Here is an 18,926-nt window from a genome sequence, read left to right as displayed (position 1 = left end):
TAACCCACACATCTCTCGCTCATCCCCCATTATCCACACATTTCCCCTCTTTTTAATGCACACATCTCTCCCAACCCTTCCTAAACCACACATTTCCCCTCCATAAATCTTCAATTTCCCCACACACCTCCTTCCCCCATAATCGATCTACACGTCTCCCCCCGAGCCGGCGAGAGCTGCCTCTGCCTCACACTGACTCCCCCATACAGCAGCTCTCATAGTACTGCGAGATCGGCGCTCCGCCCGGACACATGACCGCCATGAACTCCTGGAAACCACTCCTCTCCGCCAGCTCCGCGCCATTTTTTAAGTCTCCGCCCGGACCTGTGTGCTGAACCCACCACCATGCCTTTACGAGTCCGATCCGGGAACCGACCTCCGGACAGCGGAGACTCCGTCATGATCCGACACATGGATGACTGGAGCCGGACCCGAGAGGCGCTGCGAGAGCTGGAAGAGAAGCTGTGCTGCTCTGTATGGTACGACACACAAGGGGGAAGCTGCGGGAGCTCCTCTCTGTATTCTGGGATTCAGTTTTATATTTCGGAAGTAATGGATTGGAGAGACCGGATGTACCTGTACTGAGTAGATGGGAGTCGTATTCGTGGTCTGATTGTGTACACTGTAGGGGGTGTAGTACATGGGTAGGCAACTTTGAATCTCCAGGTGCGTGAAACTACAAATCCCAGTATGCTTATGCCTTTGGAAGTCATGCTTGTGGCATTCAGAGTCTTGCAATGCCTCATGGGACTTGTAGTTCCTAAACAGCTGGAGTGCCATAGGTGTCCTTTCCCCATTGAAGTATATCTCGTGTCTCGGAAAAGGAATTTGTTACATACATACTTATAAGGCTACAGGAGACTAGAAGAAGAAATTGTGCCTTCATCATGTCATGTGATTAACCCCTAATAGGAAATCACCTGCACTCCAACCTTGGATGAGAGATGTCATCTGAGTGCTGGTGATTTCTATTATGTGATTAACCCCTTCACATAACAGCCAGTTGTCCTATGTCAGTGCAATGACACTGCAATGAAAATACCTTTTATTCTCTGTGGTGCTTGTTTACACTTATTTTTCTCTATGGTGCCCATTGACATCTATCCTTCTCTATGGTGCCCATTGACATCTATCCTTCTCTATGGTGCCCATTTACACCTATTCTTCTCTATGATGCCCATTTACACTTATTCTTCTCTATGATGCCCGTTTACACTTATTCTTCTCCATGGTGCCCGTTTACACTTATTCTTCTCTATGGTGCCCGTTTACACCTATTCCCCTGTATGGTGCACGTTTACACCTATTCTTCTCTATGGTGCACGTTTACACCTATTCCCCTGTATGGTGCCCGTTTACACTTATTTTTCTCTATGGTGCCCGTTTACACCTACTCTTCTCTATGGTGCCCGTTTACACCTACTCTTCTCTATGGTGCCCGTTTACACTTATTCTTCTCTATGGTGCCCGTTTACACCTATTCTTCTCTATGGTGCCGTTTACACCTATTCTTCTCTATGGTGCCCATTTACACTTATTTTTCTCTATGGTGCCCGTTTACACCTACTCTTCTCTATTGTGCCCGTTTACACCTACTCTTCTCTATGGTGCCCGTTTACACTTATTCTTCTCTATGGTGCCCGTTTACACCTATTCTTCTCTATGGTGCCCGTTTACACCTATTCTCCGTGGTACACGTTTACACCTATTCTCCTCCGTGATGCCCGTTTACACCTATTCTCCTCTATGGTGCCCGTTTACACCTATTCTCCTCTATGGTGCCCGTTTACACCTAATTTTTCTCTATGGTGCCCATTTACACCTATTCTTCTCTATGGTGCCCGTTTACACCTACTCTCCTCTATGGTGCCTGTTTACACATATTCTCCTCCATGGTGCACGTTTATACCTATTCTCCTCCGTGGTGCACGTTTATACCTATTCTCCTCTATGGTGCCCCTTTACACCTATTCTCCTCTATGGTGCCCGTTTACACCTATTCTTTTTCTGGTGCCCGTATACACCTATTCTTTAAAACGGGTAAAGTATTCACTAGGTTAATTTTGTGTACTTTAAGCTAAACTCTGTGAATTAAAAATAAATACACCCTGGCAGTGTGTGTGTGTGTATGTATATGTGCAGGGCTTGAAAAATCCGCTCGTCCTCTCGCCTGTGACTGGGGTTTTAATTTTTTACTATATTAACCCCTTCGTGACTGACGACGTATCAAAAAACAGTTTTTAAAATGAAATAAAATAAATCTAATAATCATTAAAAAAAAATTAAAAGTCCCGCGAGCACGCGCGTCGCCACGTAAACACGCGTCGGTTGCACCTACGCATGAAAACGACGAACGCGCTATTGCAAAAAATGAAAAAAGGGCCTCAGTCATGAAGGGGTTAAGGAAACACTACTGAAAATTTTGAAACAAAAGTTTTTTTTTACATTATGTTATAATACATTTATTATTACCCAATTTTTTGGTAAAATATAAAAGACGGGGTCATGTCGGGTAAATAGACACCAAACATGTCAAGCTTTAAAATTGCGCGCACCCGCAAAATGGCAAAAAATTACCATACCCAACATTGACCATAGGTGACGCTTTAAAAGTTTTTACCACTCGTCAGTTTAGTGTTATCAGTGACTAATGGCCCTAGAATTATGGCTCTCACTGTGACGTTCGCGGCGATATGTAACATGTGCGGTGTAATGGGCGCAATCATTGTTTTTGCACGCATGTTTGCTCACGTGTATGTATGCCACCAAAAATTGGTGTTTTTTTAACATTCTTTTTCATGCGACTTTACATTATGTTTTTTTTCCACTTAACTTTATTGTTATCACATATGGGGCTAAGAAACACCCTTATGTGATAGCAAAGAGGATGTGCCAGGTTCTCTTCATGGAGACATCAGGGGTCTCCAAGACCCCTAATGTCACCTAGGGACACCCAAAGAAGCTGATGAAGCAGAGATCTTCATCAGCTTCTCTCTAGCATCTGAAGCTGGAGAGTGACACAAGAATGCGGAAGTGATGTAATATCGTGTACCGATCTCCCTCTGATCCCCTGTCACAGAGCCACCATGCTGGTCCGGGCTCGCATCGGGCACAGCAGAGCTCGGTACCAGCGTGAGGGGGGGGGCACCGCACATACCAGCACGTTATACTAGCGATCCGCCGTTTCTATAGCCGACGGATCACTTGTATGTAACAAGCATCGCTGCCTGTTTTAAAATTTGGGCAGGTTCCCGCTCGAGCGTGGCTGAAGGGACGTTTAAATATGCCGGCCGGGAGGCAGTTAAGGAAGCCAGGCGGTGTATAACTCGCCACCCGGCTTCCCGATTAGCAGGGAAGCCACCCTCATGCTTCTCGTCACTAGGTGACGAGAAAGCGTGGAGCCGGCTTTCTAGCCAATCAGGAAGCCGGGTGCCATGTAATGATGCTGCGCCCGGCTTCCTGATTGGCCGGGAAGCCAGATTCATGCGCCCTCGTCATGAGGTGATGATGGAGCATGAAGCCGTCTTCCTGGCCAATCAGGAAGCCGTGTGCCGCATCATTACACGGCGCCCGACTTCCTGATTGCCCAGCCCGACCAATCAGGCAGAAGGGCAGCGAGTCATTACATGCTGCCCGGCTTCCAGATTGCCCGGGAAGCCAGCTTCATGCGCCCTCGTCACAAGTGAAGAGGGAGCTGACTTCCCGGCCAATCAGGAAGCCGGGCAGCATGTAATGATTCACTGCCCGGCTTCCTGATACCAGAAGTATCGGGCTAATCATCAGAGAATTTGCAAGCTTGTGGTCTCCCTGCAGCTGATATTTCTCCCTCTGATGGTCTTTTTGTGCACAGCTTGATTAGTTCAGCAGGGGTGTGGAATTCCTATCGCCCGACGCCCGGGACAGGCAGTTTCGGGCGCAGGGTGAGTAGTTTTTTTTCTACATTTAGCCCGGCTGCGGGCAAGCAGCACAGCTAAATGTAGTGTGGGGGCCGTTTCGTACAAGTGATTTTGAACGGCTGTACAGCCATCCAAAACCACGTGTAACTTGCCTGAATCTCACTCCCCTCCCTCGCTCTCCCTCCGCCTCCCCTCTCTCTCTTTCCGGCGGACGGCCATGTACCTTTCTCGGCTGCCTCTCTCTCCGTGCTTCTTTTGCTGTGGTCTTCGGGGTCCCCCCCCCCTCTTGTGGGGGGATGCGTGCCTACGGGAAATAAGGTTAGAGAGCATGGAGCAGGGCAGAGAACGCTTCTCTACTCAGCTCAGTGTGAATAGTGACAGGGGAATGCAGCCTTCCTGTCACAGGAGAACCAGCACAGAACTGTGCTAGAACTCCTGTGTTGGAGGTGACAGGGTCAATAAAGAGAACCTGTCACCTCCAAATGCTATCACACAAGGGGCTTGTTACTCCTTGTGTGATAGCAATAAAGTCAAGTGAAAGAAAAAAAGTAAAAAATAAAATATATATATAACAATTAAAAATGGAAATGCATAAAAATGTAAAAAAAAAAAAAATATTACAAAGCAAAAAAAATCTAAACTGAAAACCAACCCCTATTATCTGCATGCGAATAAACGCATGCATGGGGTATTGTGTGTGCAGAGTGGGCGATCCGTTACCGCACGGCAATCGTGCACAAAACCGCGTGGATGGCCGGTCGTTCACAGAACCGGACACCACCGCCGATCTCGCTGGCAGTGCCATTATTGTCTAATGGCACCCCAGGCGCGCCAAGCAGATTGTGCAGTTTGCCGCTGCAATAACGCCCGTGCAATCGTACATAATCCCGGTTAAAAAAAACGACACGTACCTTTTTTCAGCGATTTACCACGCGGATGTAACCCCATTGAAATCAATGGGGCCGCATGGCGAACGCACACGGTCGCCCAAGTCTGCTCCCGCCCCAAAGGGTAAATTAACTTTCCCAGGTAATTTTGGAAAATGGAATTACCTGCACAAATCTGGCCCCCTCCCCCTCCTGCTTTACTTACCTTTCAGAGAACGGTCCTTCCCATCCGGCAGTATGTGTGTACTATCTACCTGTGCCATGTATTCTGAATTTCGCTCGCAAAATGCAAGCACTCGTTGGTCAGCGCAGTCACCTGACAGCACTGACCAACGAGAAGCTCTTCTTGGCACTGCTAAATACGGTTTTGGTTAAAAAAAAAATCTTTTTTTGTATCAGGACAAGTAGATTTCCATGAGGGACAAGCAGATCGGCCCCCTGATTTAGTCCTTGGATAAGTAGTTTTTATTTAAATTTCCACACCCCTGTTCAAGTCCTCTTTGAAGTTTGCAGATTTCTGTGTCTCTGCCTTCCTTTCAGCCTGTTCGTTGGAGAAAGTCATCATGGTCAAACTGGCAATTCATTTTCCAATAACTGGTAGCTGACAAAGGGATCTTTCAAGGTGAACCAAGGATAGTGAACCTTTTCTATCTGTGTAGCATGGCAGAGGTGTGTGTGAATCACAACACTGACTGAATGATATTATGATGCCTGTGACAGCAGAAACAGATCATTATATATTTATTCAATTGTATATTTGTCTATAGATATTATTATTGTTATTGTTGTTCTAAGCATTGTTATCATTTGTGCTTTTTTTGAATGTTTGCTAATAAGTAGAGCAACCTCTTTTACCAGCTACTTGCTGAATTCACTTTCAGCAGAGTAAGAACAAATGAAAATTGATGGTGGAAAGCTTAGAGTATCAAATATGTCTTGTCAAGTGGGTTGTCAAGGAGCTCCTTTTGTAGAGCTTACAGAAATGTGCAAATCGACTATACTGGTACAGCTGAAGAGTGAGAGGTTAAATATGCAATCTTTATTATATAATGATATCATTTTTTCTTAATGTGCATGGCTGTGGATTACAACATCTGTGGTCTCTTTACATTTGGTTTTATGTGTTCTTCACGTTAGTTGTTTTTTTCCCTTCCTACAGCTTGTTGACATTGAAGCAGCCCGTATGCTTGGGTGGATGTGAACATGTGTTTTGCAGGTAAGTTACAGTTTTCTTTATCATCTGAATTATTTTAAGCAGTCACAGTTAAATATTTCTTGCTGGGTAAATGTTATACCCAGCAAATTAGACTGTGTGTTGTGTGGTTTGAGATTGCTATTCCACATTTCGCTGCATTGGCTACTCTCTATCTGTTTTTTTTTGTTTGTTTTTTGCTATTTTAGAGTAGGATTCCATACTTGGAAAAAAAAAACAAAAAACAATTATTCTTTATGCTCAAGCTACCTGAGCTTACATGTAGTACTTGAGTCCACTTTCACACTTAAACCTGACATTCCCACACTAACCACCTCCCACAACTGCAATGTTTGTGGCAGCTATCCCCTTTGTGATCTAGTAAAGAACAGACTTGCGTCAGTTAAAGCCATCCGACTAAAACAAAATAATGGTACTATCACGGGTGTGAAATTCCTATCGCCCGCCACCCGGAACATGTAGTTCTAGGTGCCGGGCAGGTGTTTGTTTTTTTCTACATTAAGCCCTGCTGCGGGCAAATAGAACTAAATGTAGAGCAGGGGAGCCTTTCATACAAGTTATCCTGGATGGCTGTATAGCCACCCAAGATTACTTGTAAGCAACCAGCTTGTCATTTCCCCCCCTCCACCAGCTTCCTCTTCTCCATGGTCCGTCCTCCCTGCTGGCCGCCTTCCTCCCTGCTGGCCGCCTTCCTCCCTGCTGGACGCCTTCCTCCCTGCTGGCCTCCTTCCTCCCCGCTGGCCTCCTTCCTCCCCACCGTGGTTTTCGGAGCCCCAGGACCACGGCAAATAGTTCAGGATGGAGAGCGGGGAGCAGAGCAGTTAATAATTGTAAAAAGTATAATAAAAAAATGTCAAAAGTAAATATTAAAAAAAGTAAAAAAAATAAAATTAATTGAATTAAAAAAAATAATTAAACTAGCCCTGCCATCATCTGCGTGTGAGTAAACGCACGCGCAGGGCATTGTGTGTGCTGAGTGCTGCCCTCATTCCACTGTGTGCCATATTGTGGTATCGGGTAGCAGCGCTCTCTAACATGCACAATGTGCATTAAACGGTAAGCTCACTTTCCCAAGTAATTTGGGGAATGGAATTACTCGCTCAACTCTGAGGCTTTATAGACTCCTGTGGGGCCATCTTCAGTCTGGTAGATGGCCCCATATAAATGCATGAGATCTCACTACACAAGTGTAGCCTTTCTTTGTTGGGACCTATGGAGAAGAGACATTTTTGCACAGTATGTAGCAGCCCACGAACTTGGGAAGACTACTACAAAACATATGGAGCCAGCGTAGGTCATAATGGGTAAAAGAGGTCCCTGGCTAATTTAAAGACTTTTAAAATGATCTAGTAAATTATCTTTAAATAAAAGATATGTGCCTAATAAGAATGTGCTTTACTTTCCCTTTGAAGAATAAAGATTCAAAATATTACAAGTACCCATTTATGACTGGCTCTCTTTATTGAGCAGAATTTGTGAGGGTTTTCACCAGTTGCATCCCTGTTTCAGATCAGTCAATCACCACGAGGTGAAGTAAGGACAAGGATGGCAACCACAAAGCTTGCATATTCAGTACCAAGTCAGCAATTACAACTCTCATATCGGTATTTTAAAAGGGTTCCCTTTAATAGCAGGATTTTGAAGTTTCTTTCTCAGCAGAAGTGACACAAGCAACTTCCTGGACACAGAACTCTGTTGATATGAATCCAGTTATTTACATGTGATAGAGTAATGCTTGTTCAATTGAGCTACAGCAGGCCTGGACAAATCTCACAGGGATCTAGTAGCCAGCTGAAAAAAGTCGGGTGCCAGCAAACTGCAGCCACTTACTGTGGCAATCAGCATTTACCAATCTTATTTTCTTGTGTGTACACAAATCAAACAGTACAGAAAATATTTAAAAAAAAATACAGCTGTGTCCCTGAGAACAGATGTTTATTTGTACTTAGAATACCATTATAATGGTAAGTTAAAACCTCAAGACTAATTTGTGTCCCATATCCCAGGATATATATAGATCTATATATATTAGGGCTTTTATATTATGGCTGGTACTGATTAAGATTTTCGTGTTCGATTAATCGAATTTTTTTTTAATCGATTAATTATAACGCACATACAGATCCAACTACATTGGCCTATACACATACAGCACAGCAATGAAGTAATAAAATGAACTAGGATCACACTAATCTCACGTGCCCCACTCAATATGGCTGCCACTTGAGTGGGGCAACTCAGAATAATAACGTGCTGGATTAGTGTGATCCTACTTCATTTTATTACTTAATTGCTGTATGTGTATAGGCCAATGCCTTGGCTGGCGCTCGTGCAGAACAAGTTTCTTGGGCAAACCTCTTAGTTGTAACGAAACCGGAAGCCAGGCGGTCGCAGAACTCGATAAGTTCTCAGTGTCGACAGATCACTGGCCGAAGTGGCTCCGTCGGCTAACAAAGGGAAGGGGGGAGGAGTCCAGTGACGTCACGGACATTGACGTCACCGGACTCCTTCCCCTTCCCTTCATTAGCCAACTGAGCCACTTGGGGAAGGGGGAGGAGTCCGTTGACAGTATGTGACATGGGGACCTTAGATTGTAGGCTTCTTGGACAGGCCCTGAATGTAAAAGCACAGCATTGCCAGCACTATAGAAATTATTTATTTAAACAGTTTCATCACTTCTCTGGAAAAGCGTACCCTTATTATACGTATGAGTACTAGTTAACCATAAGCATTTAGCCCACATTATTTAACAGGATAGTTTGGGTATGAATTAAAGATCCTCCCGGTACCACAGCTGTGAACAAAAACTGTAATGCCTAAAGCAGTGGAAGTGGATGATTTCATTTATTTTAGCTCTGCATCTAAATTATCTAAAAATTCTCACAGGGGGCTTGTGGCATCAAAATGCAGTGTCACTCACCTCTCCGCCGGCTTCCGGGAGTCCCGTCGGAGATCCGGTGACGTCACACACATCTACGTCACTCTGTCTTATTTTCGGGGAAACACGGTGTATATATATATATATATATCTGTAGGGTTCAACTTGCATTATCATGGTATCTTAAATAATTGTGTATAAATAAACAATATTTTCTATTTTTTTTTTCTATTGATTTTTGCACAGCTTGATATGTACACAGGATTTTGGTCTGTCTACAGTATATGTTTATTGTTTTGGGAGTGTTCAGTGACTGAGGAAATTCCATTTCTGCTAGTAGCTCTCAAGCGTGGCTGGCTGACTGAAAATAAAATGCTCAAATACCTAGTCGCCCGAGAGTGTTCCTCTATTGACCTGGTGACCAGGATTTATTCAGTCCTAGGCTACAGTAAAATCCTCAACATTACACAAAATATTAGGTTACATTTCAATTGGGTATCTTTAAGCCAAGAACAACCCTTAGTGTGTGTTTTTTCTTCTTCTGTGTTTTAAGGACATGTGTGGGTGACAATGTTGGAAATGAATGCCCCCTGTGCCACACACCAGCCTGGGTAAAAGATGTGCAGATCAACCGGCAGCTTGATAACATTATTCATCTATGTAGTAGGCTGAACAGCCTACTAGATAAAGGAAAACAAGATGGTGAGTTCTGTTTTTAACATTTTTCTTCTTAATTGCATTTGAAATTATTTATGTAATGTTACATTATGTATATATATTTGTGTGTGTGTATACATTTACCATGACATTGCCGACCTAAGCTTTACGTCAGACTTTTTAAAATAATGAATCCAGATCAAACAAATGTACATTACCCAACAAAATATTTCTTTACATTTTTGTCCCAGCACTTAGTCTTCATGTTTCCTAATGGCTGGCTCCAGCTCTATTTGCTCTGCTTCCCTGAATTTCTTGTCCAGTACAATGTCACAATAGACAGAGCAGTCTGCAGCAGTTCTTCATCTACTAGCTTAGAAAAGGGATGAAGGAGTAGAGAGCAGGGCAGTGTTTTGCCCTGCTGTGTTTGTAGAGACACCGCTCCATAGAGCCCTGCAAGGCAAAGGAGCCAACCTAAAACAAGATATCAGGGCAAGTGCTCAGGTGACCAGTTTATTCTTCAGGAAAGCAAAACGTTTAAATATTAAGAATTGACATCCATTTTAAGTGATTTCATCAGCATATGAAATAGCCTAAAAACCTTTTGACTTTAAAATCACTTTAAGACCTTATTGGGTTCCTAAAGCTGAGAAAAAGTCTGTTCAGAAGAGGTACAGAAAATGTTAGCCCTTGGGGTCATAGATGAATCTAAGAAGGAGCGTTCAAGTCCCATAGTGCACATCCCGAAGCTGGATGGCAGCCTAAATTTCTGCAACGACTTTAAGAAACTGAATTAAATATCCAAATTTGATGCTTATCCCATACCACAGGTGGATGTGTTTTTATAGAATGGTTGGGTCCTGCCAGATACATTACCACTGTCGATCTCAGCAAAGGGTATGAGCAGGTTCCTTAACAGCCAGGGCAAAGGGAAAGGCAGCTTTTGTGACACCAGATGGTCTGTTCCAGTATGTGGTGTGTCCCCCCTTTTGGCTAACAAAAGGCTCTGGTCTCATTCCAAACAATGCTCCACTTACTGATCGCACCAAAGAGAACAAGTCCACCATGGTAAAATAGGGTGAAAAAGCAGAGAGAACTTTTCAAGAGCTGAAGGCAGTATTCTGTAAGGGACCAGTGTTAATCAACCCCAATTTATGTCAAGAATGTCTTGTACAAACAGAGGCCTCTGATGTTGTCCTGGGAACAATTATGTTCCAGGAAATTAATTTGGTAGAACTTCCAGTAGCAGACCTCAGCCGGAAACTGGAGTACTACAGATAAACTATTCAATAGTGGAAAGAGGGTCCCTGGCCATAAAGTGGGTTATTGAGGTAGTATCTTTTGGGCAGATAGCTCAAACTGATTGCAAACCAATCTCCTTTTACCATGGATGATTCAGAAGAAAAGAAAAAAAATGCAACAATCACAAGATATATTTTTTTCTGATTCTCCAAGACTTTTAATGTAGTACTCAGACTGCTGAGCACTGGCTTGCAGGATTATGGACAGTATGCATATGTCACCTAGGTTTCTCCTATACACATGGTGAGGAGCTCTCTTGTATATGGCTGATATTGAGAAAAACTGTTTTCTCAGCTGCCTGCTGCTCAGGGCTTGCTCTCTCTGCTGCTTGCTGCTGAAAAGGCTGAATGCTGACAGAACACTAAAAAAGGTACAGGTGCATTGTTTGTTTTAGGAAACATATTAGCCGGCACCCTGTTAGACAAGAACTGACCAGAGGAAAGGTAGTGGCTTGGAAGAGCAGATGACTGTGTTTGTTTCCTGCCTTACTGAAAAAAAGTGCAGGACAAATCTGCTTGGGCACCTTCTGGTAGTCCCTGTGTCGTGCATTGTGTATGTATGTGTGTGTGTATATATATATATATTGGGGATGCACCGAAACATATCAGCCAAAAATTGCGGTGCAGCAGAGAGCAGAGAAACTGTCACAGGAGGCCTAGCGTTGCCGGGGAGGAGAGCGATGTGAGCGGCTGGCATGTCACAAGAGGAGAGTGGTGTGGGCGGTGACAGCTGTGAGCACTGCACAGGAGGCTGAGCTCTCCTCCCTGCACCGCTCGCTCAGCCTCCTGTGACAGCGAGTCAGGGTGAAGAGCGGGTACAAGCAGTCAGTGATCACTGGGTGTTTGTAAATAATTGAGGACATAGTATGTTTGCTGTGTCCCCAATTTTATGAATGATCTACATCACTTCCTGTTCATTCATGATTGTGGACAGGGTAAACATACTATATCCACAAGTTATCAATGAACAGGAACACTCAGTATAGAGGCTCCCTGTTCATTTATAACAGAGGCTGCAGAAAAAAAAGAGATTGTGTTTTCAATCTCTTTTTCTATTGTAAAAGAGAAATATCAGGGGTCTGTTTAGACCCCTGATATTTTCACGAAGCCCCCAACAGTAAAGTAAAAAAAAATTAAAATACTTAATAAAAAATTTGAAAAGGTTAGAAATTGTTTTTTTTTCCGGTTTTGGCCTGACATTTTTTTTATTTTCGGTTTTAAAAATCTCATTTCGGTGCATACAGATACACATTCATTCGGTACATAGCCAAAATCGACACTTACAGAAAATGTCAAGAAAAATATATAACATAATTCTTTGATCATTTTCACTGAAGGTGAAGGGAATGTCTGCCTATTCGTTTATTTTGTTGTTCATATACTTGGATTTAAATTGTCAGGACATGTGGTAGATTTACTTCAACAGAAAAAAAAGTTGTATATTTTAATCACCCACTTGTTATCTTATTTAGAGAAAGAAGGTGTATGTGTTCTATTGGGGAAAAAAAAAATCTCATTACATTATTCTGAAAGATTATGGACAAAACCGAGGAAAACATCCACCAGACCTGTAATTATATGCTAAATCACCCAACTTAGTCAAGTCTAATGAGGTGATTATTTTATCAGCTTTTAAATGCAGCTAATATATGTGATTGCGGTAGTGTCTGACATTCACCGTACTTGGCTTTGAAAGATTTGAGGTACTCTCAGGATTATTTCTGTTAAACAAAAATAAAGGCATTGATCTTGGGAGATTCAGATGAGGTTACTGAAAAATATTCCTTTAGGCTTCACTATAAAACAGCTTGTGCCATGCCTCAGGGACCCCTGATCCAAGGGCGAGCTTCAGCTAGAGCACTTGACTTTCAGTTGCTCGTGACTCTCCCCCTCCTTCTCCAGACACGGCAAAAGTGTTTTGTTTTCTGTGTCAGGATCTCACCACTTCATTGCTTAGACATGTTGCTGAGCAGTATAGTAGAGAAGTGCCGTAAGAGAGTGTACTCTGTACTCTGTCAAACAAAAGCCACTTAGACATTCTGCATAATCTACACGTCTTTTGAATTAAGGGATACCCTAGAGCAAAGTGACACATCTGAATGTATTAGGTTAGCTTGGAAGTTGATGTTTACCTGTCAGATGTTCCTAGGATGGGGCATGCAGAATCCATTTACAATGCAGCCTTTAGGTACCTGCTGTCAAGTAATAAACGCACATTAAAAGGTTGTTTTATAATACCAAGTTTACTTCATTGACTAAAAAGAGAAAAACAGTTAAGGTTTTCATTTGCTTTTGATACATAAAAAATGAGTTGCATAACAATTGTTGAGGTACATACTACAGTAGTACATTTTGTGCATGCTGAAAGTGAAATATTTTTACTTCTATTTTATAGATTCTTTTACAGGCCAGAGGCCTAGAAGTTCAAAATTCCCTCCACAATATCTTCAATCCGTCTCTCTCACATGGTCGGGTTTCTTGTCTCTAAACTGGCAACATTGGTGTCTTTGCCTCACTTTTAGGCTGGTATCATTCAGGGGAGGGAGAGCACACTTTTTATCATTTTTACAAAAGTAAATGGATAAAGTGAAAGTGGAATGGAGCCACCAGATCTCAGAAGGGAATCCAGCACATCACTAGTGGAGTGGATTTTAAGTTTCAGGACTTGATATGTCTGCTAGAACGCCTGATGTTGCGTTGCTTTGCTTTATAGTAATTGGTGTACGGCATGGTGCAGGCAGAAATCCAATCAATAACTTTTAACTTCTTCAACATTAAAGACAAATTCTAGTAAAAACGTAGACAATACTGAAAATGTATATTATTTGTACCAAAGGATGTTTTCAGAAACCAGCATGTTTTTTTTCTTTTACTTTGAAATGTGTGGTTTTATTTTCAGTTATTATTGTAATGGCAGGCAGTGTCTATATCAGCAGTAGCTTTTGTTAACTTCATTTATTCACAAGAAGATAATTAAATTGTGAAATATGTAAATATGCTTTGAAGGTAATTATTCCTTTTATATTATCTTCTTTTTGTTTCCTGTTTTATCTTTTTCACAGTCATATTTTTGTCATGGTTGTCGTATCATCTCTAAAAAATTACTTAGCTTAGTCATATCAAATCCTATTTGTAAAAGGTTGCGATAACAGCACAATTAAAGCATCCATCTTTTTTCATAGCGGTACAATAGTTACACTTTATTTCATTTGTGCAATAGTCCTTTAACCGCCTCCCGGCCAGCCATTGTGAAAGCACGGCTGGCCGGGAGCTTCCTGGATCTGAGTAGCCGTCTAAATTGGCCCGGCACACTCGCGAGCTCAGCTCTCGGCGTGAGCGGGAAACCGCCTAAGTTTAGAAACGGGCAGCGATGCCTGTTTACATACAGGTGATCTGTCGGCTATAGATCGCTTGTATAACGTGCCGTTCGTGCACAACCCACCCCCATCCGCATCTTTGGGGGTCCCTAGGTGGCATTAGGGGTCTTGGAGACCCCTGATGTCTCCATAAAGAGGACCTGTCAGATCTTTTGCTATCACATAGGGGGGCTTCCTATCCCCCTAGGTGATAACAATAACGTTAAGTAAAAACAAAAACTAGGGGAAAAAATTAAAGTTGCAAAAAAAAAAAAAGTCACACATGAAAAAGAATTAAAAAAAACACAAACATTTTTTTAATGTCCCCACCCATACATACATACATACATACATACATACATACATACATACATGCATCAGGTGTGCATACGTGCGAAAATGACGATTGTGATGTTACATATCGCTGCCAACGTCGCAGTGAGAGCAATCATTTTAGGGCCATAATCACTGATAACACTAAACTGATGAGCGGTAAAAGCTTTTAAAGCGTTGTCTATGGCCAATTTTGGGTATGGTAGTTTTTTGCAATTTCGCGTGTGCGCACAATTATAAGGCTTGACATGTTTGGTGTCTATTTACCCAATGTGACCCCGACTTTTATATTTTACCAAAAAATTGGGTAATAATAATTGTTTCCTAACATAAAGAATTTTGTTTTTTTGTACTTGCTGTAAAATCCTTTTCTTGGAATCCGTTGAGGGACACAGGTCCCACCCCTCTGTGTTTGCGATAATGCTTTCAGTACTGTTCCTGCAGAATGGAGGCATGCTGATAGTAGGATGGGTTATCATGGGCTGACTTACAGTTTTTTGTTTGCCAGTGTCCAATCTTCCTGTAGGGAAACAGTGTAAGTACCTGAATTTGACGTGGTATTGGCCTTTTGCAATTCCTGTATTGCAGAACTCAGTTCAGGAACCAGTCGGTTGTGCTGCAGTCAGTAGGTGCTAGCAAGGAACATGCTGATAAAAGAGAAGACAGAACAACATACGTGAACTCTAGTCTACTCCTTTTATGTGAAAAAAATTTCTTCTGAATTTTCAGTAATTTTTCCTTTTAATTTAGCAAAAAATAAAAACCCCGGTGGTGATTAAATACCACCAAACGAAAGCTCTATCTGTCCCCAAAAAATGCTATAAAAATCATTTCAGTACAGCGTTGCATGACGGAATAAATGTAATTCAAAGTACTGCAGCGCTGAATATGGAAAAATGGCCTGGCCAGGAAGGAGATGTAAACACCACGGTCAGCAAGTGGCTAAATGTAAACTCTGGGCAGATATTAAAAACACCATTTAATTCAGTTGTCCAGTCATAGAACAATTGTTTCAATATATTTTTACTTCCAACCAGTCTATTTGCCTGCGGTTGTGCTGCAGTCAGTAGGTGCTAGCAAGGAACATGCTGATAAAAGAGAAGAGCAGAACAACATAGATGAACTCTAGTCTACTCCTTCTCTTTTTACCTATCTAATCACAGGCTGTGGAGGGAATAAGACCTGTAAGTGTTACTTAACTTCTGCTGAGAAAAATAATGTCTCCTACCCTGCCAGGCAGGGCTGTGCTTTGTGGTCAAGCTATGTAAATGTTACCTTCAATAGCAAATATTGCAACAGGCTGGATGGATTTCTAAATGCACAGGATATAACAGGCTATACATATTTAAAGTAATAACCCTGTAGATTGTTGGTCCGATGAATATCGGATTGCTTTAGGTGATCGGATATGTTTTTTTCCCCCCTATATCAACAAAGTAGCATGCTTTCTAAGGGTTTTTTTTTTGCCTTTCGGATCAACTCTGGGTTTGTGGTTATGAAGATGCAGGTTTTTATCATTATTATTATTATTATTATTGTTCCTGTTATTATTTTTGTTTAATTCAACGAACATTTTCTCACATTACAGTATTGGTTTATGTTAAAAAATCTGAGGGTTTAGTGTCACTTTAACTATATAACTTTGTAATTTGTTTGTCTATACAATGGATTTTGGAGGAATAAACACGTTCACCTCAACCAGCTTAACTAGAAGGAAGTAGGATAGGTATCTGATAATGTTTAGAATACCTTTAAGATTTCACAGCCATTGGTATCTGTGGTGGCATAGACCCAAGATTGTTACTTGATTAGACCAAAATCAGATTTGGTCCATTATTATCTCATATCTATAGTCATTTTTGCAATGTGTTTTCATCCAGGAGAGTTTCCATGTCTGTCTGCCAGGGTGACAAATTTAATTCCTCTTACAACTTGTTTAGCATTTTTGGACTCACACGACCATCCACGTTGGCGCTAAGATGGATGCCTCGGTCCAGACTGTTCTGTTCAATCAGTATATAGCCACTACTATGTGTCCATATGCCTTACTCAGAAAACCAAGTTTCTTTTCGGTAGTTCTAGATAAAATAATAGTGCCCTTCATTTGTCAGCCAAAACTTGCATATTTCAATGAATGATGCACTGAATACAGGGTTCTTTCTGGAATTTGGCTCAGTGTTGAAGGTTTCAGGATTCAGTCAACTGAATCTGCATTCTAATTTCTCAGAACTTTTAGTGCACAGCAAGAATCTTTTTTTTTAGGAGGGTAATATTATACAACACAATTTTATTTTTTTTTTTAAATTCCTAGTTTAATTAAACATGTGGCTTTAGAATTGTTGTATTCAATGCGATCTTTGCCTCTGTGTTGTATCCCTTTAAGCATCTAGAAGGACCATCCTTATTTCTGTTTTTAATTTGTTCCAGATTGGTTATGGCTCAGAACATTTTTTCGCATCTTGCTTAGCTTTCTGTTGTACTCGTAGCCTGGAAAGTCTTGTGGGGTTATTCACTAAAGAGGCGAAGGATCCAGCCGTAGCTTCGGCTGATCCTTCGGCACACTTCGGCCGCCTCTGCCCTTTGGTTAAGTTGAGCCGAAGGGCTGCTGTACGGGCTATTCACACTAGCCCGTACAGCAGCCAAGACAAAAGGACATGCTTTGGCTCAACTGAACCGTATTCACAGCCGAAGCATGGAGAAAAGTCGTCCGAAGCGGACCGATCTCCACGCAAATGAAAGCTGGGTGGAGCCAGCCGTGATCTCCCGGCTGGCTCCGTCCATTTGTAATGACAGATCAGCGTCCCCAAATGACCTGGGGATGCTGATCTGTCATTAAACAATAACAACTGGGCAGAGCCGGCTGTCACCGCTAGCTCCGCCCAATGTTTTATTTTTTTTGCCGGCATCTGTCAGATGCTACATTATGCGGCGGGAGTCCGTCGCGTGTGGTCGGGTCGGCGAGCATAGTGTTTTTTTTGTTTTTCCTTTTACTGTTTGTTTTTATTCTGCTGGCTACCTCAGAGTTACCTAAACAGAATAGCCGAGCCGAATGCACAAAGTTAAAGAAGATCTCCTGGAAAACGTTTATTAACCCTTGCAGTGGGGTACCCCCGCACTGCAAGAGTTAGGTGCTAATTTGTGTCTAGAGAGAAAAATAACAACAAAGATGTACTCGCCCAGAACTCCCAGGTGTCACAGCGCTTCATCCAGCTCTCCTCCCTCCACAGCAGCATTGGAATCCTTCTCAGTGTTCTTACATCTATACACAGTGTATAGATGTGATGATTTACGGGACCTTAGACCATTGCAGACAAGGGGGAGAGAGACTGGAAGGAACTGTCTAAGAAGAAGGCCGCTTGGAGCTTTGGGTGAGTATAACTTTTTGTTTTTTTGGAACCTAGACACAAATAGGCACTTAACCCTTGAAGTGCAGTGGTAGCCCCACTGCAAGGGTTAATAAAAATAATTCCTGAAGGTATTCTTTAACGTAGCTGATTTGCTCAGACCTATTTTTCTGAGCTCTAGCACACGTGTCAAACACAAGGCCCATGGGCCAAAATCGTCTCGCCAGGCCATTTCATGTGGCCCTCGCACCTCTCCTGCAGCTGCGGCCCCCACCTAGTCTCCACCCCCACCTTGTCTCAGCAGTCGGCAGCAGAGAGGAGAACAGAACACTTTGGAAATACAGACTAGGGATGCACCGATACTGGCCATTTTCACGAGTACTCAAAATGCCTCGATACTAAGTGCCAATACCGGCCTTTTAAGATTTTAAATCAGCGCTGGGCTTCAAAGGAAGGGTGTCGAGGTCCGCAGTAAGGTCCTGGCAGTTTTCCTGTGAATCGCGGCACCTGTTAACTGCAGTGGCATAAAATATCCTCCTTTCTGGGGATCGACACTGCCCGCACCCTTCAAGACAGACCGGGACCCCTGGTGAGACCGTGCACAGGCCTGCATAGACCCTACTCACTCAGCTGAGTGTCCGCAGAGCCCACCAAAGAACCTGCACAGCTCACCATTGACGCTGCATAGCCATCCTGAGAGTCCACACTATCACACGAATTACCATTAAGTTATAACTAAAACCAGTAATAATAGAATGCAGGGGGCAATTATTTAATATGATAAAGAGTAGATACATTTAAATAGTCTTACAGATACAACCGGCCCTTCAAGGGCAACCATAATGCTGCTGCGGCCTGCGATGAAATTAAGTTTGCCCCCCCTGCTCTAGCACATCCACTGCACCCCTCTGCTAAAAAATGCCATATGCAGGTAATCTGGGGTTGTGGAAACAGATTACTCTCCAGTTGTTCTCAATCAAGAGGAAACTAAAGGTGCCCATACACTGCACGATTCTCGTACGAGAATCGCGGGAAATCCAGCGATCGTACGAGAATTGTGC

The 18,926-nt window shown here is 42.6% G+C and overlaps 1 protein-coding gene across 1 annotated transcript in view; it reads left to right on the top strand.

Annotated features, from left to right (window-relative positions):
- The first annotated feature begins 307 nt into the window (after window positions 1-307).
- The window catches only part of BARD1 (BRCA1 associated RING domain 1), a 60,529-nt gene continuing 41,910 nt past the window's right edge, over window positions 308-18,926 (top strand). Inside the window, exons 1-3 of the mRNA XM_018569193.1 lie at window positions 308-479; window positions 5,943-5,999; window positions 9,428-9,576. Of these exons, the coding sequence (XP_018424695.1) occupies window positions 346-479; window positions 5,943-5,999; window positions 9,428-9,576 (340 nt within the window). The 5' untranslated portion in view covers window positions 308-345. The remainder of the gene's footprint in view (window positions 480-5,942; window positions 6,000-9,427; window positions 9,577-18,926) is intronic.

This window comes from Nanorana parkeri, unplaced genomic scaffold (assembly GCF_000935625.1).
Source record: "Nanorana parkeri isolate BGI_ZX_2015 unplaced genomic scaffold, ASM93562v1 scaffold1299, whole genome shotgun sequence".
Taxonomy (NCBI): Eukaryota; Metazoa; Chordata; class Amphibia; order Anura; family Dicroglossidae; genus Nanorana; species Nanorana parkeri.
The sequence above is the reverse complement of the archived record's forward strand: the minus strand, read 5'-3'. Positions and strand labels throughout refer to the sequence as shown.